This window comes from Melanotaenia boesemani, chromosome 23 (assembly GCF_017639745.1).
Source record: "Melanotaenia boesemani isolate fMelBoe1 chromosome 23, fMelBoe1.pri, whole genome shotgun sequence".
Lineage (NCBI taxonomy): Eukaryota > Metazoa > Chordata > Actinopteri > Atheriniformes > Melanotaeniidae > Melanotaenia > Melanotaenia boesemani.
In genome coordinates this window covers 9,943,287-9,968,553 of record NC_055704.1, presented here as the reverse complement: position 1 = coordinate 9,968,553, position 25,267 = coordinate 9,943,287, and the positions used below count along the sequence as shown (strand labels likewise).

The following is a 25,267-nucleotide window of genomic DNA, read 5'->3' as shown; positions in this document are numbered from 1 at the left end:
TATAGTAATACACATATTAAATAGACAATGTATAGTTCACAAAAGTAAACAATACACAATCAACAAAAAGCTAAACAAAACACAACAATACCCAATACAACATGTATGCAATATTCAATGTACACTGAAGTGCAAAGAACTAATACAGTAATAATAATGTGAAAAACCAGAAGATATCTTTACATCTGTCAGATTTGTATGGTACAGTGTTTGTTGTTGTTTTAGCATGATACTGTCATGTATGGTAAATGATATTGATCAGTTTTTATATCTGGTGATTTTGTTGTACAGTTTGTTCTGAAGCACATTTTGAGAGAGAACGTTTGTGGTGAGGTTTTAGAGGTCAGAAATTATTTTCCTTGTTTACTTTCCGGTCAAGTCTTGGAGGGTAGACATTGTGCCCCCATTTTTTCAATTGTCTTTAGTGCTTCCTGCAATCTACCTATGCTGTTGTGCAGAAAGTGGTTTTGTATTGTTTTGCTGAAATATGCAAGACTTTTCCTGACACAGATGATGTCAATGGATGTTACTCCATAACCTATATATAATGTATCATTAAGCATTACTGGTGCTTTCAGTGATAAATAATGTCCAGTGACAATAAATTTCAGCGGTCATTTGGTTGTAATGTTTAATGCTGTGCTCCTGGAGGGACTGATGATCACGGCCATTCAGTATTGTCCCCCCCACACACACAACACTCTAAATTACTGCCTAGTAAAGAGTTATCCTTAACTGAGGAAGCCGATTGGTCCATTTTATTCGACTTCTTTTTGATTGGTTAACCCTACGGCTCGAGACACTTGCTGCACCTGTCGCGGGACCTGAAGAAAGTTTTGCAGCCGTTTAGAAGTTCAAGTGGGCTGGCCCATTGTAAGTCCTGTTAAAAGGGGGGCAGGGATTTTGAGTCCGGTGCATTCAGGAAGAAAAACAGAAGCCGTCAGACGAGTCTCCACCTTTCTGAGGTGAGGAGTGGAGTACTCCAGGAAAACCATCCTCCGAAACGCTCAAAGAAAACTTTGCAACTTTATTTGTGTTGTTAAGAAAAATGACAGTTTACTGGTAGAGATACGATTACGACAAGTAAGGTAATTTGGCTACTTTGCCCTTAGTAAAATAAAAAGAAAAATAATGGCGTCAAAGCTGAAATTAAACAATAATGAACTTCTGGAAGTTGACATATGCGACGAAGGTGGCGCGTGCACTAAGGACGAGAGCGGTGTTTATGTCAACTCCGACGCTTCTCTTCAGGATGATTTCTCCGGCTTTCAGCTGTGGACGAGCCCCGCCGAGTCAGCAAATGACACATCATCATCTCCGGGAGAGCAGGAGGTCTCCAGCGAGCAACCAGTGCCGCCTGGCACCTTTACTGCCACCCAAAGGACCAACACGGCCGGCGACAGTGACACTGACTCCCTGGGAAATGGAGTCAAAGTTCTGCGGACCTCCATAGTGGACTGCCTGCTGGTGGAGCTGTATGAGACGTACAGCGGAGGCGGCAGAAGGAATGCGGACAGCTGGGACAGCTCCACCGAGGCGTCCGGATCAGAATCAGCCTTCCTGGGCCGCAGTAACTCTGGTTCCAGTTTTCTCCAGGAGCTGCAGGAGAAGCACACCAAGAGGCACCAGATGAACTATCTGGCCCAGAAAGGTGAGAGATGGTTATTTTGGATATATATTGAAAAAAGTATGTCACTACATGAGATGATACCACGAGAGTAAGGAAACTAGAAATGTGTTTGACTTATAAAGACATCCTGGAGTTTGTGACGTTTGGAATGCTGTTCCACAGGAAAATGGCTCTCAACATTTTCTTATTGGTAGATTATCCCTCTGACAACCTTAGCCCTGGAGAGGCATATTCATGAGAAAATAACACAACAAAGACAGCCTTCAAGGATGTCAAAATTGACTGTATAATTAAGACAAAAATGTTTTGAATCTCTGTTATGATGATATGAAACAGTATTTCCCCCAGCATCTCATCCCAACTTCAGATAAATAATTGAACTAAACACATTTTTTTTCCTTAACAAAAACAATTAAAGCCCATGTTGCTTTACTAGCTACAACTCTTTGATGGATCTCTCCACTGCATGTTTGTGCCTCTCAGATTTGGCACGGATTGAAAAACTATTAGTAGCCTTCTTCCAGTTCTTGTATCCAGAGGATGCATCATCAGTGTCTGCAGTTTTAGGAGGGCTAAAACTATTTTCTGAAACCATAATAATATGATGTACAATTGTTTTTTTTAGTATTAAAGCCAGTGGTGAACTTCAAATAATGCTGCCATTAAACTTCTCATTGGGTCCCCAGAAAGATTTTCAGTTTCGGCTGCACTGGCAGGTCCTCCCTGGTCGTGCTGATTGGTAGCGTAGGGTAGGGTCTCAGCCTGACAGGTACTTGATTATCATGGCTGCAGAAGTGGTAAGATCTTTAAATACAACTAGGATGTCATACTTGCAAGTAACAATATTTATCGCCCAATACATTTCATGCCACACTAGAGTATTTGCAGATACTAAAATAGAAGAAAATTGAGATATTTAAAAGATGTGTATCCATGTTTTGCTTTGATAATATTTAAAGTAGACAGTCAAGTGTCAAAGTGAGAAGACTTTTCTCTTTGGTTTGTGAATTATTTGTCTGACTTCTCAGATGCTCTACTGTGGCAGTGGATTTTCTTCAGAGGTATAGCTTGTTCAGTCAGACTCTGATGATCACTGTGTCGACAGCTCATTTAGGACTCCTCACTGTGCCCTGGGGTGTTGCCTTGGAGTCCTCACCGGCATGTTACTGTGAGCGCCACTCTGCCATTGTTTCCTCTGTTGAAGTGGAATCCTACTGTAAACGCAGCAGGGCCTTTGACATGTCAGGCTCGGTGGAGTTAAACAATACAGAAGGCTCCCTTTCAGGTAGAGGAAACAGTCTGATAATGCCTCTAAGAGCTGCCAAAACTCATCTCTTCTAAGACGTTTGGTTAGAGCTTAATGTTAATGGTCGGTGGTGAAGCTAACACCCCTTTTGATAAATGTTAAAAGTTATTGGCTGGTCAGCAGGACTTTGGTTTTTCCAGTTAGCTGAAATGTACGCCAAGATATTGGTATTACATATTTACACTTATTCGTCCAGGTGATTTTCTTTTATTTACAGTTATTTATGCCACTATTTACTTACTATCCTCACAAAACCTACCCTAGCTTGGCTTGTTTTTGGTACCACTGAGTGTAAAACAATGTCTACTTCACTTTAGTCCAGCCATAGAGGATCATTATTTTGGTTCTTGTCAGACAGACATAAAAATTCTTGTCACCTGTTGATCTTATGCTGCTCCTGATTGGACGTTACTGACAATTTAAGCCGTCTCACTGGTGGGACTTTTGACAGGAAGTGGTTTTATCGTAATTTCCAAGTCAAAATAAAGGTCTTTTAGCAATATAGTAGTGAAAATGATACCTTCTAAGAGGTAAGCGATCCATCACAATTTTCCTTACAGAGTTACACACTTTCCTGAAAAACCGTTTATAATATAACCACTAGCACTAAATGGCGCCCAAAAGCTAGTAGATTTTTAAGCATTAAGGTGTGTTAATAATGAATAACATGTGTTTGCAGATCATTTTTTTATATTTAACAAAAGTCTTTCTAAAAGATCAACCCTTGATGATGAAATGTTTGAGTTTTAATTGATTTCTATCAGAGAAAACTGTGATTTATTTAAACAAAGGGATATGATTATTATTATTGATTGGCTCAGAAGATAAGGAATACTACTTTCTTTGTGCTGGGAAGTTTTATTTTTTGTTGTTTTAGAGAACTATGCAAACTAACCATGAACTTTGTGCTATGAAGCACACAATAATCTTAGTTTATTCTGCAAGACTGTCAGCAGGAATAGTGCTTCAGACTCAGTATTCTTGCTCTGTGGTTGGGTATATGTAGTTTATCTCATTCTTTGCTGTTGTGATTTAGCCTCTCCCTACCAGATCCTCTTTTCCTCTGTTGATTTTGATCATTTGTTTTAGCCAAGCAAAATAAAAACTATATACTACCTTAGTTACTCAAGCCTCAGAGCTTTTATTAAGTTTGGCCAGATCTCAGGCTACAAGATAAATTAGGATAAGTTTGTTTTGGTGTCATTGGACAAAAATGGGAAGTCTACTAGTATTCCCTCAGGTTTTTCCTGAAAGGATAATTTTTATTTATTTAGACATCCAAATCCACTCCATAATCCATAATTTTGGGAGGGTCTTTATGTTACCAAAACTGACAGCATGTTGCAAACAGTCTTCTAGATTTCTGTCAAATATAAAAGAAGTTGCATGTTTCTGAGGCTCTTCAGTTTATATGCAAGAAATACAACAAAACAGTGATGACAGCTATCCCGAAGTTCTCTTTTTTTCTCAGTTTTGTGCCAGTTTGAGAGAAATTTGATTTTAAAGGTTATGTTTCCATAAATGGGGACGTGTGGGTGTGTGTTTATGTGTAGCAGCTGCTCTGGTTTTCATCTTCTCTTTGCCTGCAGCGTGGAAACAGACTGAGTGTAATATTTGGGTTTATCAGTGAAAAGCAGACGTCAAAGCCCAAGTCAAAACTAGTTTAGTTTTGTATTGATTTATTCAGTTGGCATCATAATTTGGGGAAGTCCTAGACACTGGTTTTATGATGGACTTTTTTTATTGTGCTAGTTGAGCTTGCATGACATTTGCTGACTGTTTCACATGTTGCTGAAGAGAAGTGTATAACATCATGGTAGAAAGTCAGGGTAACATCAGAGTTTTGGAGCTGTGTAACCAGATTAAACTCCATGATCTTTATGTGTTGTTTCAGCCCCGGAGGAGCTGTGTTCAATAATCCAGGAGGTGAAATATCGAACAGGTCTGCAGTCGGCTAAGCTGATACGCCAGCTGAAGAGACGGGACAGACTTTGCCACAAACTGCAGAAGAACTATGACATCATGACAGCGTGCCTGCAGGCTGTCTCACAAAAGCGACGTAAGATTTTACGGCTCATCTTATTCTTCTTATTTAAAACCACACCACTAAACTTTGGCTAAATTCGCAACAGTCTTGCATCCTTTTCTCTTAGCTTTCTCCAGTCAGTAAAAGTCAGTACAATGTTGATTTTTGTTACTTTCTCTGATAACGTCCTCTTGCATTTCTTTTATGAATCAGCCACGGTGAATGTTTAATAGGCTATGGCCAGTTTGTTGATATCCAGTTTCTGGCATGTTATGCGGTACCGTAAAACAAAAGTGCAGCTGCAAAGTGATGCTCTGGGCTGGAAAAACAAAGTTGTGAAGTTCAGTTTGTCAGCTTTAGGATGCTGCAGTTCAACAATGGCTCAAGGAATGTATGTTATAAATGTGGATGTGCCATCCAAGTGAATCAGAAGCAGTTTTATGGTCAGAAACTTGTATATATCTGACAAAAACTCTTTCCATTGGCTTCCAAACATAAATTCTTTGCCAAATTGTATATATGTTATATGTTCATAAGTTTTGTTCCCTTAAAAACCCAATTTAGAAATATAATTCTGTGTAATAATCTCAGATACTCTTAAAATGTGGACAAAATGAGAAACGAGCCCCAGCACCTTTCAACCTTGAGCCTTTCCACAAAGTAAAAACCATTTAAAGGTTGCACATATTATCCTCGTGCTCATATTATAGGTAGTATGAAAAGCAAGGTATTCTATTTACATAAGGTATTAGACTATTAGACTATTTTCATATCTCAAAACCTTCCCTGAAACATTGAATTGAACGTCCTGTTATGCAATCTCATGACTGATTAATTTGTTTTTCCAGCTAAAATATTGTGGATTAAGCCATCTTCTTAGAATGTTAAATACCCTGCATGAAATTGAATATCCTCTTTCTTGACTGTACTAATCATGAACGTGGCTGGAATTGGAGCAACAATAAGACTAAATCCTCACATCAAGGGGATTACTTTGCAGCAGACATTTCTAAGCGCTGGCGTCTCTGGAAATTACCTCATTATAAAGTCTCAAATTATTGTTCTAATAAAAGTACAGGGTTCGTTTCAGTGGTTCATGGTTCTTAGCTTATTGTTTTTTAATTATTTGTAGGTACAATGTGGTTTTCATATAGCTGAAAAAATTGAGGAAAAATTGAACCGAATTGCAAATCATGAAATTTTAGTCTATTGTTCTCTTTTCGTTACTGTCTCCTGCTAACATGCACAGACTCACATGGTGATGGAGTATTTTTCTGCTCTGTTTTGTGGTATTTAAACAGGGTCTTACATGCAGGTGTAATCAGTAACTTCCAAAGGTGCCTTAGTGAAGTGTAGCACTGTGGCTGTTAGGGATGACTCCCTGAAGCCCTAATGGTTGCTATGGCAATACAAATTTCAACAATCAAACTATTGTGAGTTTTGTGTATCTTTTAGTTTGTGATTAGAGTGAGTGCCATTTACTTCTTTTTAACAGCATTATTTCCTCAGGGAAAGAGGAGAAAACAATTCCTTCTTTGCACCTCTTTAAAGCAAAATTACTGAATGTTTGCAGATTTTCATGCCTTGGGGCCCCTAATGATGGCTAATTCAACATCTGCCTTGCATCCTGTCTCTTCTCTGAGATCTCTCCTGCTAGTAAAATTCAGACCAATTTTGACTCTTGCCTTTTCTCTTGCTCTGTCCCTTTCTCTCTTTCTTTTCTTCACTTCCTCTAATAATGTCCTTTTGGTTTTCTTTGCTGAAAAAATCCAGGGTGGTGATATCCAGTTGCTAGCTTGTCAGGTGATGCTATAAAGCGAAATGATGCTCTGATCTAACTTTCACCAAGCAGTAAACAGATGTCATGTTTAAAGTCAACCAGTTTACCACTTTTTTAGGCATTTCTACATGCCGTGCGGCAGGGCAGCAGTTTTGTAATTTGAATTTTGTCTCTTTCATTGCTCTGATCATCTCTGCTTCTAGTTTTTCTTCTCTTAAATCACAATTTTTTTTCTTGAAGGGCATTAATCAACATTTTACCAGCAGGCTGTCTGGGTAACTGCAGCTACTGATCATTAACTGGGCTCTGCAGCTTTCACTCCAAAGATGGAAATATTTTCATGTAAGAAAACGCAACAGATTTATTAGTGCTGTCACTGAATCATTTTTAAATCATAAAATGCTTCTGCTGCTTGAGCATCATCTTCAGTATTTATGTTCATTAACAAGACTGTTTGCAGATAAAGATTCAAAATGTCATTAAGAGTTTATTTTCCAGTTAAAAGATATTTGCTGCTACTGTTCAGAGCAAATCATAACTTATCTTAAAGATAAGATGCTGCTGTTTATTTAGTCATTTAGAAGTAGTGGTTAAGTAGTGTGTCTGATTAACTAAGTTGTAGATTACAAAATGAAGTCGCGTCTTCCTTCTTCATCAGAGTTGTAGAATTAAACAACCAGCTCCAACTTGCATACTGCCTCCACAATGTTTAGAGGGCATATGTAATTAAATGTTTTATATTCAGTAAGAACTCTAATAATATGATAAACATAAATGTATTAAATGTAGCTGCAGTGTTTAAATACATTTTTTATTGTTTTTTTTAAGTATGATTTGTCACACATGGCATATTAGTTTTTTTCACTGTAGTAGACTTTTGGGCCACAAAGGAGGGAATCATCCATCATCGTAAGCTGTCCCTACACAGTCACTGCTTGAAGTATTTAATTTGTAATATGGTGCAGATGCAAAAACTCGGCTTTACCAAATGAAGAAAATGTCTTAAAACTTTTTAAAAAGTTTTGTTGGCTGATTCTGAACCTTTGAAAAGAAGAATCCTAAACTCTTAGTTTCAAATCTCTTTCACCAACTTCAGTTTCTCTTTCCTCTGATTGACAAAGGCACTGATGAAGTTCATCAGCTGGATAAAAAAAAGGACCTGGAAACAGTTTGGGTTAATCACTTTTGGGTTCTAAAGAAACAAAACAAAAAAGAAAACAACAAAAAGAAAAATGGGTTATAAAGTTTCTCTCATCATATTGCGTTTTTGCATCTTTGAGATTTTCTGATCATCTTTTATTTTCCCTATGAAAATGTAGATTTAAAAAAAAGTATTTGCCGTTTCAGAGACTTGATGATTTAAATAATTTCTGACTGAACTTTTGTCACCTTTTGAAAATCTGGTGTGATGAGCCGATCGAGCTCTCTAGATCTGAGCTAATGTCCGGAATAGGGCCCTAAATTCAGGCAAGATGAAGAGAGGACAGCTAAAATTTAGCACAGAAGAGCAGGGAGGATAAAATTTAAGCTTTACTTTTGTTAATCTTCATGGAAAATGGGACATCAGTGAAAATATTGGGAATGCATAGTTGTTCATTTCACTAAGACACAGCTACAAACTCCAGAACCAGTTGAAGTGATTATTTGTACTAAATATGTTCTAGTTCAATGCTTTTGTTTTTATGAACATCCTTTTTTGCTCACCCTGCAGTCTGGACAATAAACATCTGAAATAGTACTGATAATGGTTATTTAGCTGAACCCAGTTCATTTAATGGGCAGTTGTGGTAGCCTACTAAGAATATGATAAAAGGTAAATGGAGTTACCTTTTCCATCATTTTTCCACAGTATACAATCTTGTGCTGCTTTCTTTTCATGCGCTTTTTCTATTCCACCATTACCTCATTCTTTTATGTCCTCCCCACGTATCTCTCCATCCTACATCTCTCTCCTTGCACCTCCTCCTGGTGACGCAAAACCGGATGAGGAGGTATGCAGCATCAGCAGCATTACCGACCACGAGCAGCAGAAACCTTTTTACTTCCTCCTCAACCATCGTCTTTTTTTGACATTTCTAATAATTTCTAAACGCGGTGTCATTGGTATTTCTGTCGATAAACAGAGGATGTATTCTGATGTTTCCCTCGGCATTAGTCGGAACCTGAAGACATCACCGGAAGAGATTTGAAACATCAGTCCGGTCGATTAATTTTTTAACGTCTTGGGGAACATTTTAAGGAACAGCTGTCTGATCGTAAGGATGCTTTCCCGCTTTCTGTTCAAAGTTGTGAAAAAAGAATTTTAAATGCGGCACGAAACGATTAGGTGATTGTTTCGGGTGAAGCTGTTTGATTCCGCGATGAGGCAGGAGCGGCTCCCCGCTGCCGGCAGGAGGCCGAGGGCGGGCGTAAAGCAGCGGCAGCAGGGATCGGGGGGAGTCGGGAACATTATCAGCAACGTCCTGAAGAAACGGAACGGGATATCCAGGAGCGCACCCCGGCTGCTCTGCACCTTAGAACCAGGTGATCCATCAGCACATTCATGTCTGGATCCAGCGTTTTTTTTTTTTTTTTAAGATTATTATAGAGAAAGATTCCTGGAGGCAGAGGATGAATGCATGGCATTATTTTGTGCAGTAGTTATGTAAGCATTTTTTACAGAAACTAATTTCAAACATTGTGTGGTTGCAAAATAAATAGTGCAAATAAAATGTCAAGATGTATAGCTATAAAGTATTTATTCTGTCAGGGTTGCAAGCTACTTAAGATGTTTGTTAAAGTATAAAAATATGTTTTAATGCAGCATTTATCTGGCAAAGAAACCATTATACAGTATATCAGTGTAAATAAGCCATCAGAGTAGGTTCACAATCTAATCTTGATTGCACTGATTATGTCCCATCTGGTTACAGTTCCAGCATCTCATTGATCATATCTGACAGAGATTAGTCACTTTTTATTTAAATAGGTGCATAAAATCTGTTGATGCTTTAGATTTTGAGGCAGCAAAAGGCATCCAGATGCTGCAGCTGGTACATATTTGTTGAACATGTACACGTTGTATTAATTATTTGAAGAAATAACAGATATTAAATCCCAGATGCTCAAAATGAACAAACCATCATTGATGGGGTTGTTTTGATTGATAAGCCTGACATTCAAACCGTGTGGAAACTAATCAGATGTGATGCATTTTTAGCATGCATGCTTGAAAGCTTTCAAACTGAATAAAACTTTTTTAATTAGCAGGAAATAACTGCAAAAAGGTTTTACTTTGTTCCCAAAGCAAGTGCATCAGACTTCTGTTGTCTATTAAGAGGAGAGTGATTTCAGAGTTCAGTTCAGTCTGTGCCCTGTCCAGAGGATAAAACAGGAGGCTGATGAAATTTAAAGATTGAGTTTGACTGAGGGATTTAAGAAGAAAACACTCAAAATGTTACTGACATGTTTAGCTTTACTTTTTCCCTCTGAAATGTTTTGCTTCACCCCTCTGTTCATGTTATTCCAATTACAAACAAATAATCAGATTAATCAGTTATATAATGACATTTTCTTATTAGACTGTTGAAAAATAATTCTGATCAGGTCCGTTGATCTGATTGAGGTGACCATTTTTATTCTTATTAGACTGTTAATCCTTATATAAAATCCTTTTATGTAAACAGCTGTTGTGTGGTTTAGATGCACTATTGTTTTGAACTGAGGACACTTCACTTCTGTCTTTGTTCCAAATTTTTTTTTTAATCTCTTCAGTGTTTTGAACTGTAATCAAGTTTGGCCTCTGAACTTGACTGATGTCCCCGGTCTGAGATAAACATGCGTTTTGTGTGAGCTGTGTTGGACTAATCTGTAACAGGGAAGTAGGAGGGTTTTACGAGTTAATCCTCAGAAGCCCCGAGAGGAAAAACCGCACAACAGTCCGGAATGGCGCAGGGGAAAACACTAGAAACAGATCAAGCAGGTTGAACTAATTTATATTTTTTGTTTCAGTTTTATCGCAAAAAGCATTTTTTTTTATTCGTGTGATCAGCTGTCGCGTGTTGAGGAGACGGAGCCGGATGCAGACAGGAAGAGAAATGGCCGCAGTCAGAGCTGCCTGGCCAGATTCGTGACAAGTCAGGACCTCTTAACTTTACATCAAAAATTCATTTCCGCTCCGTTTCTGGGGAGGTTTAGTCCTCAGTACGGTGTTGTTTGGGAAAAGTTGAAGCCGTGAGTTCGTGCTAAGAGGTTTTAGACGATGCGGTCAGCGGAGCTGGAGGTTGGAAGGCGGATTCAGCACCACCAGGAAATGGACAGCGACTCTTCATGACGCTGTGAAGTCTTCATGCGCAAATAAATCCAAAATTTATCCAAAATTGTGCCTTCAAATGGAATATTCTTGGTTTATATAATCACAAAAAACCATGAAAACGTGGGGTGTTTATGATTCTTTATAATTTCTAGGCGTACCGGACTAAAACTCCAGAAATATGTCGATCAGTTTGTCAGTTTTTTCAAAACGTTGAAATGGATTTTTAAATAATAAAAAGTGCTTCCTAAGCGATAAAAATGTTTGGAAATATTTGTTTTTTATTTAATTTTTTTCTTTATAATTCAATTATTGTATATTTTATTTGTTTTTAAAGTTAGTGTATGTTCTGCTAATCATTTATTTATTTATTTATTGTTTAGAAACTTGACATCTTCAGCTGAGCTTTGACATGTGACGTATCTGGGACATTTTACATATTTATTTAAAGCAGGGGTGCCCAAGTTCGGTCCTCAAGATCTACCATTCTGCAACTTTTACATGCAACCCTTCTCCAACACACTTGAATCAGATGTCATCTGCATGTCATTCAGCGCTGCAGAGGCCTGGTAACGAGCCAGTCATTTGATTCAGGTGTGTTGGAGAAGGGTTGCATCTAAAAGTTGCAGGATGGTAGATGTCGAGGACCGGACTTGGGCACCCCTGATTTAAAGGTTTGGTGTGTATCAAAATCAAAGGTTAACAGCAGGAAAATGTCAACTGTGTTTCGTTAAAAACTGTTAGTATCTAATGATGGAACTAAAATAACTGTTATGTTTTTATTCTCGAGCCATTTATATCTATGTACTTTGCCGTTGGTCTACATACATACATAGAAGCTGGATAGGTGCTAGAGCATGTTTGGGAAAAGTGCTCTAAACGGACCGTAGAACAATGCAGGACATATGTACACAATTTTTAAGCAGTTACCTGTAGTGCGGTCTTTGCTGCACCTGGGGCCACTTTATCCACTAACTGATAAAAACATGTGTGGAAGGATTTTGGCCACTAACAGCCACCATCCATTCACAACTGTGGTTGGCATTTGAAGTAATTTCTATACCCATCACACTGCACTTTTTTTTTAACAGCACCCTGTTATCCTCATTGTTAAGTTCATCTCTAACCATGTTTTTTTTTATTTTATTTTTTTTTAGGTGTTGACACAAGACTGAAGTTTACCATTGAGCCCTCACTGGGAAAGAACGGCTTCCAGCAGGTAAGTGATGAAAGTGAGCTGCAAACCACCCCTGAAGAATTCCCTGTGATAAAACATTCTCACTTATCTTTTTTCCTACAACAAATATTGTAGAACAAAGCTGAGAAATGTTGGTGTTTTTGGGAAATACACTCATTTTAAACATGTGTACAGTATGTATTTTAGTGTTACAACAGAGGCATGTTTGTCAACTGTGTTATTAAAAAAAAAAAAAAAAGATAGTTCCTCTCCTTTAGCCTGAATTAAAAATTGGTCCGTGTACAGGAAATTAATTTCCCCTGAGTCTAACACAAATTAACATGAGCTTAAAGAGGACAGCAGAGTTTCTGGATTTTAGTTATGTTGTTTGTTTTCTTTGCAAGGTTGAGGTTTAACTTGAATTTGTGTCTGCAGGGATGAAGCGTGTGTGTTTTCAGGAGTGGTCCTAAGCAGTGACTTCCCCACAAAATCATGATAAACATCTGAGAGTCTTTGCTGTTTAATTTTTTACCAACATAATTTTTGTTAAACAGTTTGCCCACAGTCTTCCACAAAGTGGTGTTTCCTTGTTGACTTCTCATTGTAGGAGGACTTTTAAGGAATTTGTACTAAATGACAAACATTTTAGAATATAATTTAACTTTATTTATTCCCTAATGTAAGTTATATTATTACAGTGTGTTTAAATAATTTAAATAAGTATAAACTGCTAAGCTATAGATAATAAGAAAAGTCATAACTTGATAAAACCGTCATTGTAGATGGGGATTGTGTAAGTCCTGCTGCAGGCAGCTTTGACCTTCTGTTCTGTCCTTGTCATTTTTGCAGCAGAGCTGAAAATCTTGTGTAACATTTATCTTTATACAATCAGCCTAAGGGACTCGTCCCCAGCTCAGTGCCAGCCTTGTTTTATCACTTTTAGTTTCTTTGGGTCACTGGTTCTGATGCTGCTGTTTTAACAGATGGCTACAAAGCAGACTAAACTCTAATAAATGATGTGCAACATCCTGCTGCAGACATTGAAGGATCTAAGATTCTTTAAGAGCTAAAATCTGCTCTGTCCCTTCTTGTAGATGGGTTAGTTTAGCATTTCCAGTCTAGTATGTTATCCAGCTAAACTCCCAGTTATTTGTAGTTCTCAACCACCTTAACTTCTCTCAAAATAATGCTCAGTATATCTGTGATTCTCCTAAAATATACACCCACTTCCTTTTTCTTGTTTACACTGAAGATGGGGAGATTGTTTTCACGCCATTCTGCAAAGTAGTTGCCCAGTTCCCTGGACTGGTGGCAGGACTCTGGGTTGGATTCAAGAAGAAATATCTAGGGCTCCTGGCGCTGCTGACCAACTTTTTTTAGCTACAAAACCCGTTTGGCTTACAAACTCTGGTCTGACTGTCAGGTCATTAAGGTGGTTTTGGCGGGATCCACCTGGACTTTTTGTAGCTACAGGCGGGATTGTGTTAAAAGGACTACAGAAATCAAAGAAAGTGATCTTCACAGTGATGCCTGTATTATTTTTTTTACCTTTGTGCTGGTATCAAATCCAAGCTAAACAAAAACCTTTCTGAAATCAACGATCATTCTCAGTTCTGGCATTTATATCGGTATTATCACTTTACAATTAAATGCATATATTAAATGAGTGTATATCAATTTAAAATCATTCAATTCAGTTTTTTTAACTGTATATAACTGTAAAAAATGTATAAATGTGGTGTTTGTGGATGACTGAGACAAATACAGGCTCGGTTGGAAGGTGGCTTAAAAGGGTAACAACTGCTTGTCTTTTCCAACAGTGGTATGATGCCCTCAAAGCTGTTGTGAGACTTCCTACTGGGATACCAAAGGAATGGAGGAAAAGGGTACACAGCTTTTATTAACTCTTAACATATGCCACTTTTGAGGAAAGTTTTAATTATTCCCACTCGCTGCACACCAAGAATGGAAGTCATCTTTGGAAACAAATAGTTTATGCACACGTGTCTGTTTTATACCCACTTCGTGATAAACAAGGGAACTAGTGGTGCTATTTAAAAAAAAAAATAAAAAAAATAAAAAAAAATAGAATACAGACGCTTTTATCTTCTTAGTGTAGATGAACAATGAAATCTTGATTATTTGTGTAGAAATTAAACAGCTTGAGGGAAGGAAAACCTGAGAATATTTCAGTTTGTTAAACTCTCTTTGTGAATGAAAACTTGAATCTTGATTCTCTCCTGAAAGCCGAGGTGTTGCATGTTTCTTTACTAGCTGCTGTCATTGTGCAGGTTTGGCTAACGCTAGCGGACCAGTACCTGCACAGCATCTCTATTGACTGGGAGAAAACTCTTCGTTTTGCCTTTAACGAGCGCAGCAACCCGGATGACGACTCCCTCGGCATCCAAATCGTCAAGGTAACCAGGCTTCACTTCTGTGTAGAAGCAGGTGATAAATGTGTGTGCAGAACATTAAGTGGATCCTCTGAGTGTGCTCTGAGTCAGCAGGATTGGGCCCGGGATTGAGGCCTCAACATACCTCAGAGTGTAGATGAGGAACAACAGAAGCAAACAGTAGGAGGGCCTTTTCAAGACAATATTTAGAATTTCTAAAACGGATTCTAGCTGTGTTTTAATGCAGAACTGGATCTGATTTAGAGCAATAACTTACCTTGTAGCTCAGGAGGAAGAGTGGAAGGTTGGTAGGTCGATTCCAGGCTTTCCTGACTGCATGTTGAAGTGCCCTTGGGCAAGACGCTTAACCCCATGTTGCCTTCCGATGTGCCTATCGGGGTAAATGTGTGTGTGTGTGTGTGTGTGTGTGTGTGAGAGAGAATGTGACAGGTAGTGTAAAGTACTTTGAGTGGTCAAGCTGACTGGAAAAAAGTGTTGTAGAAATCCCTTTACTATTTTTACCATTTACAGTTTGCCGGTAAATTTATCTGGTATTTCTACATTTGACTCATTTAAACATATAAAGTGTGTATTCCAGAAAAAAAACCTTGTGATGCAGCTGTCAGCTATTAGCCAATCAGAACTGCACTTTGCAGAAAATCATGGTTCACTGTCAGTTTTTGCAAAGTGAAAGCAGAGAACACTGATGCTAAAAGACTCCTGCTTGGAGACAATGTGTTGGCTGGGTCAGTAAGCAAGTAAGCAGGAAGTAAGCCCATATTTATTTAAATGTTTAACTGTAATCATAACTTTTCACTGTTTGTTTTGCTGAATAATCTTGTAATAAAAATTACTGCTTGGTTTTAAGTTTATGATGGCAGAATGGGTGAGCTTCTGCAACTAAATTAGTCTCTAAATATTTATGAAGATGTTGCTTTACAAATCAGAAGTGCCTTAATTGGGCATTATTAGTTAATTTCAATGTGTTAGGTTGTAAAATTTACAAGGAAACATAGAATATTGTTATTCTAGCTATTTTAAGCCATTACCTTTTTAACTGCAGAATTCTGAGTTACTACGTTATACGATTTGAGATGTTTATGGCTTCATTTATAGCTTTAATTTGCCTGTTGTGCTATTATTTGACATCTATGTTAAATACAGTTTTAAAGTTAATCCTGTTATACTTGTGTCGTATGGAACAACTTCTTGAAATATGTATAGGTTCTTAGTTATTGTATTCTTTTTATCTGTTCTACAAACAAATCTACTCATGTTTTTATTAAATTTTGTTCATAAATCAAAAATGAATATAAATATAAAACAGTATACTAAAAAAAATAAAATCCTGGTAAACTACCTCATTGTACTGATCAGAGGACAACAATCAGCCAAATTAAAGTTCAGTAAAGCCATTAAACGGACAATAAGTGAAAGATTACTTTGTCAGATGTTTATTTATTTTTTTAGGTAGAAAAACATGCTTGTGTAAAATCAATAAAACCACAAATGATTTAATTTTTAGCTTAAACCATACGAGCTACGTCACACCATCACCTGAAGATTGTGATATCTGATCTTTTTTTTTTTCTCTTTGTATTAATACAGTATCTATGAGCATGTCCTGGTAGGTTAATGTGTATCTTGAAATCTGATCTAACTGTGAAAAACAGTGTTTGGTTGAGGATGTTTGCTTACGTGCGTCAGAGAACAAGATGACTGCATAATGGAAACACTACACGACTCAGTGACTCTTACAAAGTTAACGGCCTCGAGTTCAAAGTCCAGTCATCTACTTCTCTTTATCATCTCACTTCTGTTCTCAAAGCCTCAAATTGTTATTGATTCATTCAGTTAATGCACTACCCTGTGATAGAATAATCCATGTTGCACATCCCCTTCATCTACAGGATCTGCACCGGACAGGCTGCAGTTCTTATTGTGGCCAGGAGGGGGAGCAGGATAGGGTGGTGCTAAAGAGGGTGCTGCTGGCATACGCCCGCTGGAATAAAAGCGTGGGTTACTGCCAGGGATTCAACGTCCTGGCTGCTCTAATACTGGAAGTTACAGAGGGCAACGAGAGTGATGCATTAAAGGTATTTACACACAGAAACAGTATTAAAAAGTGAGTTTTTCTTTATTGTCCTTAAAAAAATAAAAGGGGGGGAATGTTGCTGATTGCTTTACTATTTTTCCTTTTAATGAGACTTAACTATTTCTCTTCCCGTTCTTCTGTAATCAGGTGATGATCTATCTGATCGACAAGGTGCTGCCTGACAGCTATTTTGCCAACAGCCTGCGTGCATTATCAGGTAGCTTTACACATACACACAAGTGCACACACAGTTTCAGTGCACATTTTTATAATCATTTTATGATATGATATATTTTTTATATACTTTATGGCAATGATATATTTGAATTATTGCACTTTCCAGGATTTTTTCTTTTAACATTTTCCAGAACAAAATATTAAGTAAGGAATTAACAAGCCACTGTGTAGGTTAATTTATTAGTCATTAAGTTCAGGATTCAGAAGCTAAATATTTTCACAACTGTCATACCCGTCCTCTGAAATGTGTCAGAGTTTGATAGTTTTATCAAATCAGGCCTTCAGACATGTCCAGCATCAATTAAAATATATAATTAAATGGCTTCACTTTCATCATGTTAATTAACATGTTGATGTCTCCTGGTGTCAGTGGACATGGCGGTGTTCAGAGATCTGCTGCGTTTAAAGCTTCCCAGGCTGTCTCAGCACCTCCACCACCTTCAGAAAGCAGCCAACCGAGAAGCTGGAGGTACAGTTGTTCGTCAGTGCTTGGAAAATGCTACACTGTATAAAAACGTTTCCTCATACATAATTTTCCTACTGCCATTTTTCATGCACCTACCTTAAAGAAAAGCTAACATAGTTTTTGTGTGTGTGTGTTCAATGTGCAAACATCTTTTTTGTAGGGAGCTACGAGCCTCCGCTGACCAACGTTTTCACTATGCAGTGGTTTTTGACCATGTTCGCTACCTGTCTGCCGGCCCCGACTGTTCTGAAGATCTGGGACTCAGTTTTCTTTGAGGGATCAGAAGTACTGTTTCGGGTCGCCCTCGCTATCTGGGAGAGACTGGGAGAGTAAGTGGGATCTTATTTTAACTCCCATTAGTCTGAATATCTCAAAAATCATGATGCATTGATTAGAAATATGGCTTTGAGGGTCTGTTTACTTAACAGGCAACAATATACAAATGAATCACTATAAGCCAAGACTCAATAATATTACCTGTGGAGCACATTAAGGGTCAGTTTTAGGTCCAAAAATGTTCATTATGTATATTAATGATATTGGCAAAATATTTTTAAGTTTGTGTTATTTACAAATGACAGATTTTTTTTGTTGTTGTAGCAGCTTTTTGAAGTTATCAGAGGAACTAAATGAACCATTTAAGTTCTTTTTATATAAATAAATTGTTTTTAAATTTGAACTAAACTAATTTTATGTTTGGGAATTGTAAGAGAAATGTAGAAATAAATGAGTAATTGATAATGTAAACAGGGTAAATTAAACTTATAAATTTGTTATTGTGAATCTTCTATTTTGTAATTTCTGATGAAATAGTTAAAGTGAGTGGTTTGTTATAGAAATGGGGTAGGGACATGCAGTATATGTATTACTTCGACCTTCTGCTTTTCAGACAAGGAAATGTAAAGGTGTAAATTACAAATGCTAGAAATGTCAACACGTTTCAAACATCATGTTTGAAATAAAACTATGAATCTAAATGCCACATCTTGACTTTCCCTCCACTCCTGTCTCTCTGCCTTTCTTTCTTCATCTCCATCCAGGAGGATCGAGTATAGCCAGACAGCGGATGAGTTTTACAGCATGATGGGTTGCCTCACTCAGGAGATGTTGGAGCACAACCTCATCGATCCCACAGAACTCATGCAGGTACCAGCAAGACAGCATGTGCACTTAAACCATTTGACAAATGCAGTTATAAAACACTAAATGTAGCTGATGATGTGTGCCTCACCCTCCTTTTAACTGTCCATCAGGAGGTTTACTCCATGGCGGTGTTTCCCTTCCCCCAGCTGGCTGAGCTAAGAGAGAAATACACTTACAACATCACTCCATTCCCTACCTCAGTGAAATCTAATGGAAGGTTTGTCCTAAATGTTAAACACACATCCTTTTTATTTCAAAACCATAAATTCAAGGTGAATTTAATTACATATTTTTGTGAATGGGAACCAGTAGTGATGGGAAACTTTCTTCCAGCGATGGTCTGGGCAGCTGGGAGAGTGACGATGATGCTGACATGGATGATGAAGATTCGATGGTGACGGCGCTTGGCTGTCTGGGGCCTCTGGGTGGCCTGCTGGCCCCTGAGCTGCAAAGATACCAGAAGCATCTTAAAGGTCAGAACAACCACTGAAAATGACCCACAGGATTTAAGCGATAACCCGCAGGGAGGGTACAGTCTGGAGACAAGTGGCTTCTCTAACTACTGCCCCAAATCCTCATGTTCTGCCCTCAATTTGAGTCCAAGTACAAACAGTCTCTGATCTGTTTCCTCAAGACAAATCCCCACTTCCCCATGATTTACTAATAAATGCTGGTTGAGATCTGGAGAGGCAGTTGATCTCAACACAGCTGACTTGACCTGATTCAGAAGGCAGACACTGCTTGTTATTTACAGTAAACTCTAATGCAGTTGTTCTGAGGCAGCAGAATAATTGCAGCTGTACAGAAGCAGAGCTGGGTAATGAAAATATGATGGAGGTTCGTTTTTAGTCTGGCCAAAGAGAAAGCAAACAGATTTCTTCTTGTAAATTTAATTTAAATATGACTTTGTCTTTAGAGGATGCTTTTGTCTGAAAGCTTCATGTTGATGATGCTAAAATAGGAAAAGCTGACACAGTTTGCTGCAGCCTAAATCTTTATGTGACCTTAAACAGTCTCAGTCATGTACTGCATGTAGTCTGAATTTTGTATTAGCAAGTACCGGATACTGTTGATAGACTTTACAGATTTCATCCTCTTTAGATAGCAGGCTTGTTTTTTCCCCTTTTGTGGCATGTCATGTCTTGAGTGGTCTGCTTATCTTGATTAAAGCAAAACTGGGGAAGCACATAAGTTGGAAAAGGAGCTTCAGTCGACCTAAGATTGGATTTAGGGTGTTTGTTGAAATGTTTTCCTTTGCTATTTAAACCATAGTCTTTGGCTCTCATCTGTTCAATTTCCTAATTTCCTCTATATGTTAATCTATTTCTCATAAAGCATGCAATCACGAAGAAAATCAAAATCCGAGAGCAGAGCTTTGACCCAAGAAGGCTTTTGTGTTGCTTTATTTATATATTTTTAAACATTTGTTTGGATAGAGTTTAATTTAAGAAGCTAAAGATTGTAGACAGATCATGGAATTTGAGGCCTGAACTATGTGTTGTATTCTGACATTCAGACCAGCGAGCAGAGCAGGGGAACATTGCAGAGCTGAGCCCAGGAGCGGTGGCAGCTGGAGCAGGAGGAGGAGCAAAGGCAGAGCATCAGGCAGCCATCAACAGCATGATGATGGAGAGAATGAGCACCGACATCTGCGCACTGAAGAAGCAATATGCACGTATCAAGAGGCGGCAGCAGCAACAGGCTATGCAACTCTACATACGCACAGGTGTGATGACAGCAACTATAACAGGCTCATTTTCAACTCTAACAACATCTGATTTTTAAAAGAAGTAGAGAATCAAAAACAGCCGTTCAGCAGTAATTTTATTGGTGAAAACTTTGATTAAACTGGTGACAGAGCTAAGAGCAACAGAAGAAGATAATCTCTCATAAAGCCAGATGTTTGATGATGCTGTGTGACTCATAGGACCTGGACCTGAAGTGGCCACAAGTCCAGGGGTTCTTCAGGAGGGTTCCAACAAACACAGCAACCACACTGACGGTACTTGTGTCAAATCTACAGGCCATCTGGTGTTCTGGGGCTTTTTCACGGTCTTTTGTGATTAAGGGGTGAAAATAATCAGATGCGTTTAAACTCCATGTTATCTCCTCAGTCGGTTCACAATGCAGCTTTCCAGCTGCTTTTACATTTTTAAATAAAGACAAAGTAAGTTTAGGATTTTAAAAAGATTTAGATGTATTTAACCACTAAAACAGAGAAAACAAATACAAATACATGTGAAATTCCACATATACTATTTAATTCCTGGTTCTCATGGCAGGAAATGTAAACATCCAACGCTCATAATTAGTACATGTCAACATTGATTTAAATAGTCTAAATGTCCTCCTGAAGCATGTTGATATGCGAATAGTTGTGTGAATATACCCCCTCAGTTCTACTGAACAGTTTGTCTGCAGTGGAAATGGTTGTAGCTTCTTGTTTGAGATGCTTCCAGCTCCTCCGGTTTGTGCAGGAGGAGCATCTTTGCACTGCGTAGCGTTTGATTCCCTGCATCTGCTTGTTGTTCTGACTGTAGAGGGTAAATGTGTCAACAAGGTATCCTGTTTAATCTAGCACATTAGCCATCAGCAGGAACACTCTTTCAGGTAGTCCTTTAATTTCTTCTGAAATCTGGTAAATGCATTATGTTTTTATACATGTAAATCTAATTTGATCGACCTCTGTGAAGTGAAAACCTTGTTCACCCCCAGGTCAGGGATCCACTGATTTATTTTACCAACAGTAATGGAAATCTGGCACAACTTCTATCTCCAAAGCGTTGAGTCCTTGTACAAGTTGTACAATTATAAACACTGAAAATGTACAAAATTGGGTCATAACATAACATTTTTAAGCAAACCTACATTTATGAAATAGTTTTTTTCCATATTTAACTTTAGGAATTTATTTGGAAACAGCTGTACCAAAACATATTTTTTAAAAGCTTAAAACAAAGACAAGGCAAAATCTTCCAGTGTGCCATTGTCATAGAGGTGATCAGTTATTTCATAGAACCAAACATTCTGCAGTGCCAGATGTTTCTGAATGAACTGAATTTGGTTTTCTTCTGTGGCATATTCTCTGCTTTTACTAACCTTCATTATTAAACTCTAAATCTGCTTGGAGCTCCTGCTGATACATCATCTGTAAGGCTTGTGTAACAGTATTACAGAGATTTGATGTTTTTCTCTCAGCTACCAACATTTGCACAAACACACCCTCTGCTGTTTGCACACTAATCGTCATAAATACAAACACACTCTCCGCAATCAGCTTTTGCTCTTTTTTTCTGTTAACATGGTTTAAATTGATTAGTAAAGGATCAGAATACCACATATATTATATAACATGATCATGTGCTGCGGTTCAGGGAGGATAAACCAAAAGCTCTGGATGCCCTCTGGTGTCTGATGGATCTAATCCATCTGCTTATAAAAGTGTCCATGAACATGATATCTATCAGCCTGTTTTAATCTGTTTTTATTTCTGCACCTTTACCTTTCCTCCAGATAAATGTCCTGCCACACGGGTCCTGGCCTCCCAGCTCAACCCTTCCAGCTCTGTGATCAACCACCTCCTTCTGGGCCGGAAACCATGTGGCAGCCCTCGAAGCTGGAGACCGACGTCTGGTAGCATTTCTACACTACCGGGGTCCCGACCTACTTCTCAATCGCAGAGTCAGGGGTCCCCATCCAAGCAGCGCTGTGGCAGCACTGGATCTCCAGGGAGCACGGGGTCTCCTTGGCGTGCTCACGTCCGCCAGCATCGGAGGAACATAGCGAGGACTCGAGCACAGCTGGGCTTTGGAGATTCGGAAGAAAGGGAAGATGAGGATGATGAAGACAGAGAATCAGTTGGGATGGAGGAGGATGAGAGGAAAAACGGTGATAGAGGAGACGATGAGCTGAAAGAGGGGTGTGACTCCTCTATGCCTCCATCTTCTGATGCTTCAGGTGCAAATTCAGTGTGTGAAGAAGCTCCACAGTGTTCATATGTGATGAAAGAGGCAAAGATTGAGGAGGTGGTGGTGCAGCTGGACTCCTTGGATCTGGAAAAAGAGACCGACCTGAGTTCTCCTAGCAACATGGAAATGCAACCCAAACTACCAGAGTCTAAACCTGCAACTCCGGTTCCTCTTCTTCCTCCACCTCCATCCTCAAATAGACACAAAGAACCTGACCTCTCAGGTTCAGAAAGCCACAGTAGCTCTGACACACACCTTCCCTCCATTCCTTTACCTCCTTCTCACCACTCCTTTAACTCCTACATTCCTTCTTCCACATCTTCAATCCCAGGTATATCCCCCTCTTCAGTTCTTGATCTGCCCTCCTCATTCTCTCCGAGTCTGACCTCTACCCCATCACCAAACTCCACATCCCAACTCCCACCTTCTTCATCAGCCAATGGCTTATCTGGTTTCTCTCTCCCTGCCTCTTCCACCCTTTACAAAACTTCCTCCCCCTCCACTCCATCGCTCTGCTCTATTTCATCATCTAGGTCCACTATGTCTTCTTCCCCATCAACCCCAGCATTCTCATCAGCTTCCTCCACTCCTAAGCAGCAGATCTTTTCCCCGTTCCCTTGTGTAAAGCAGCCTAGAAAATCAGTTGCAGCCAGGAACCTCGGTCTTTACGGACCCACGTCAAGAACACCTGCAGTACACTTCCCTCAGCTCAGCCGCAGCCTCAACCGCAGTACTGCTGCCGGGACACTGGGGAGCCGATGAAAGCCACAACACAGATATGAAACATGCTACACCATGTTGCCTCCTGCATTTTGAGCAAACACCCCTTATCTTATTGGAAGAAGACTGAAAGGTCAAGAAATGTGAAGCTCTGATACGTGGAGAAAGCACTGAACCGTTGATTTTAGACATTGCGGCTCAATAATTTTTGAAATTCACAAGCCATTACAGGGAACCATCACAGACGTAGCAGACGTTAAAGCATGAGGACAATTTCTTAATTGCTTTAGTATTTTAGCTGCATCTGTAACATACATCTGAGGAGTGTGAGACAGAAATAAGCCTTTTCCGGTGTCCTATGCAGGTCTTATTTGGCCATATTTGGACACATTAAGAAAGAAGGAAATGTGATGTGAAGGCTAACTGTTACAGACTCTACAGTTTCTTGGGTAATAAACTGATTCATATTTGCATTTGTGCTGTGCATAAGCATCTCTTCAGTAGCAGAGGATTCTCCCTGGACTGAAACATGGAGATCTGGCCTGGATAAATGCTTCTTGAAGTATATGGACCGTATTACAGTATATAACAAACTGTTTTAGCCACTTGATTTGCACAATAGCCATTCAGTTGTTTTGATGCCAAGTATTTAACTGCATAACAAAACAATAGATACCTAAGAAGCTCTGTAAACTGAAAAAAAGGGGAAAAAATGTTTGTGCTTAAAATCCTGCCAATTGCAATGATGTCCTGAAGCACTTCATTTTTTCTATTAGTAAAATCATTCTGTACATGTGTAATGTGTCTCATCCGTTCAACAAGGACGTGTGACTGAGGATATTAATCTGAGACCAGCCATGATTTGTTTTGACTGAGCATGTGAAATGCGTGTAATTGAAATGTGGAAACATTAAATATAAATTAAGGGAATTCTGAATCTGGGATGTATGGATTCTCACATAGGAATACTAAAAGTGTTTCTTTATAAAGCAAATAGAAAATTACTCCCATCAGATTATATTAATGAGTGTATTGTCAAAATAAATCTGCAGCACTTTAAATATGTCTCACTTAATGTTGTTTACAATATGCATAGTCTACCCACAGATTTAACTACATCTCACTGGGCTTTAAAATAAAAATAAGACAGAATCCAAACATAGTCAGTTGAGTGATGGAGTGAAGAAACTGTACTGTCCATAAGCCATAAGAAATGTTAGTTTTGACTTTTTGTAGCACTTTTTGCTGTTTCTATATAATGACAAGGACAAATATTCATTAGGCTATATAATAAAGATCACTTATTACATGCTTTTTATGTTGCAAAGTTTTTGTTCAAACCAAAGATTTTTACCTGAAATAAGATAAACTACATAGTACTGACACATGAGAAAAGGAATATCACATTGATTCTTTAATAATTGCATGCTTTTGTTTTAAGTTTTAATATTTTTTTCCAGATTGTCAGTGCAAACTAGTTCTCCTGTATAGATATAGGAAACAAAAATGTCTGAACAATTCACAAATAAGAGTTCATATAGTTCTGTTTCCTGATGGAAGTTAAGCCAGTAGATTCGATAAGAAGTGTGAAAATGTATTTAAACTGGTGGAAATGTCAGCAGCATTGGCTCAAGGTTTTCATGAAGCTTCAACTCTTGATTTAAAAAAAAAAGGTTAATTATTCGAGGGTCCATTGACACAGTGCTCGAGAAGGACATCTAGTGGTCAATAAAATGAAGTGCAATTGAGACATGTGTTTCCCGTCACTTCCATCAATTAGCATGTTATCTAATTCTTAATCAGCATGCCTAATTGTAGCCCTACATATAGGATACTTCACCTTTAATTTGTGTTATAAAAATTATGCTACTACATTAATAAGGTGAGCTGTACAAATACAGACTGTTGTCATTTTCACATAGGTTTGGAGCAAATATATGGATTTTTATAAGGTATGTTTTGGAATTCACTGGTAAAAAGGACGTGCTGTGTAACTATGGGGTTATTATTAACAAATATGGTTTTTCAATTTTTG

General features: G+C 38.4%; 1 protein-coding gene across 4 annotated transcripts; it reads left to right on the top strand.

Moving 5' to 3' along the window:
- Positions 1-901: 901 nt before the first annotated feature.
- Positions 902-24,537, top strand: tbc1d30 (TBC1 domain family, member 30). Of its 4 annotated transcripts, XM_041977970.1 has the most exons (15): positions 902-1,651; positions 4,831-4,995; positions 12,191-12,252; positions 14,031-14,096; positions 14,502-14,627; positions 16,514-16,699; positions 16,846-16,915; positions 17,306-17,404; positions 17,562-17,730; positions 18,442-18,547; positions 18,655-18,761; positions 18,878-19,017; positions 20,061-20,270; positions 20,472-20,546; positions 22,058-24,537. In XM_041977970.1, exons 1-15 carry the CDS (start codon positions 1,132-1,134, stop codon positions 23,272-23,274), a joined length of 3,318 nt encoding a protein of 1,105 aa, XP_041833904.1. In that variant the 5' UTR covers positions 902-1,131; the 3' UTR covers positions 23,275-24,537. The 4 variants fall into 4 exon arrangements, with proteins under 4 accessions (XP_041833904.1, XP_041833905.1, XP_041833906.1 ...); XM_041977971.1 differs by lacking the exon at positions 20,472-20,546 and having other exon boundaries at positions 903-1,651; positions 22,058-24,536; XM_041977972.1 differs by lacking the exons at positions 902-1,651; positions 4,831-4,995 and adding an exon at positions 8,733-9,265 and having other exon boundaries at positions 22,058-24,536.
- Positions 24,538-25,267: the final 730 nt, after the last annotated feature.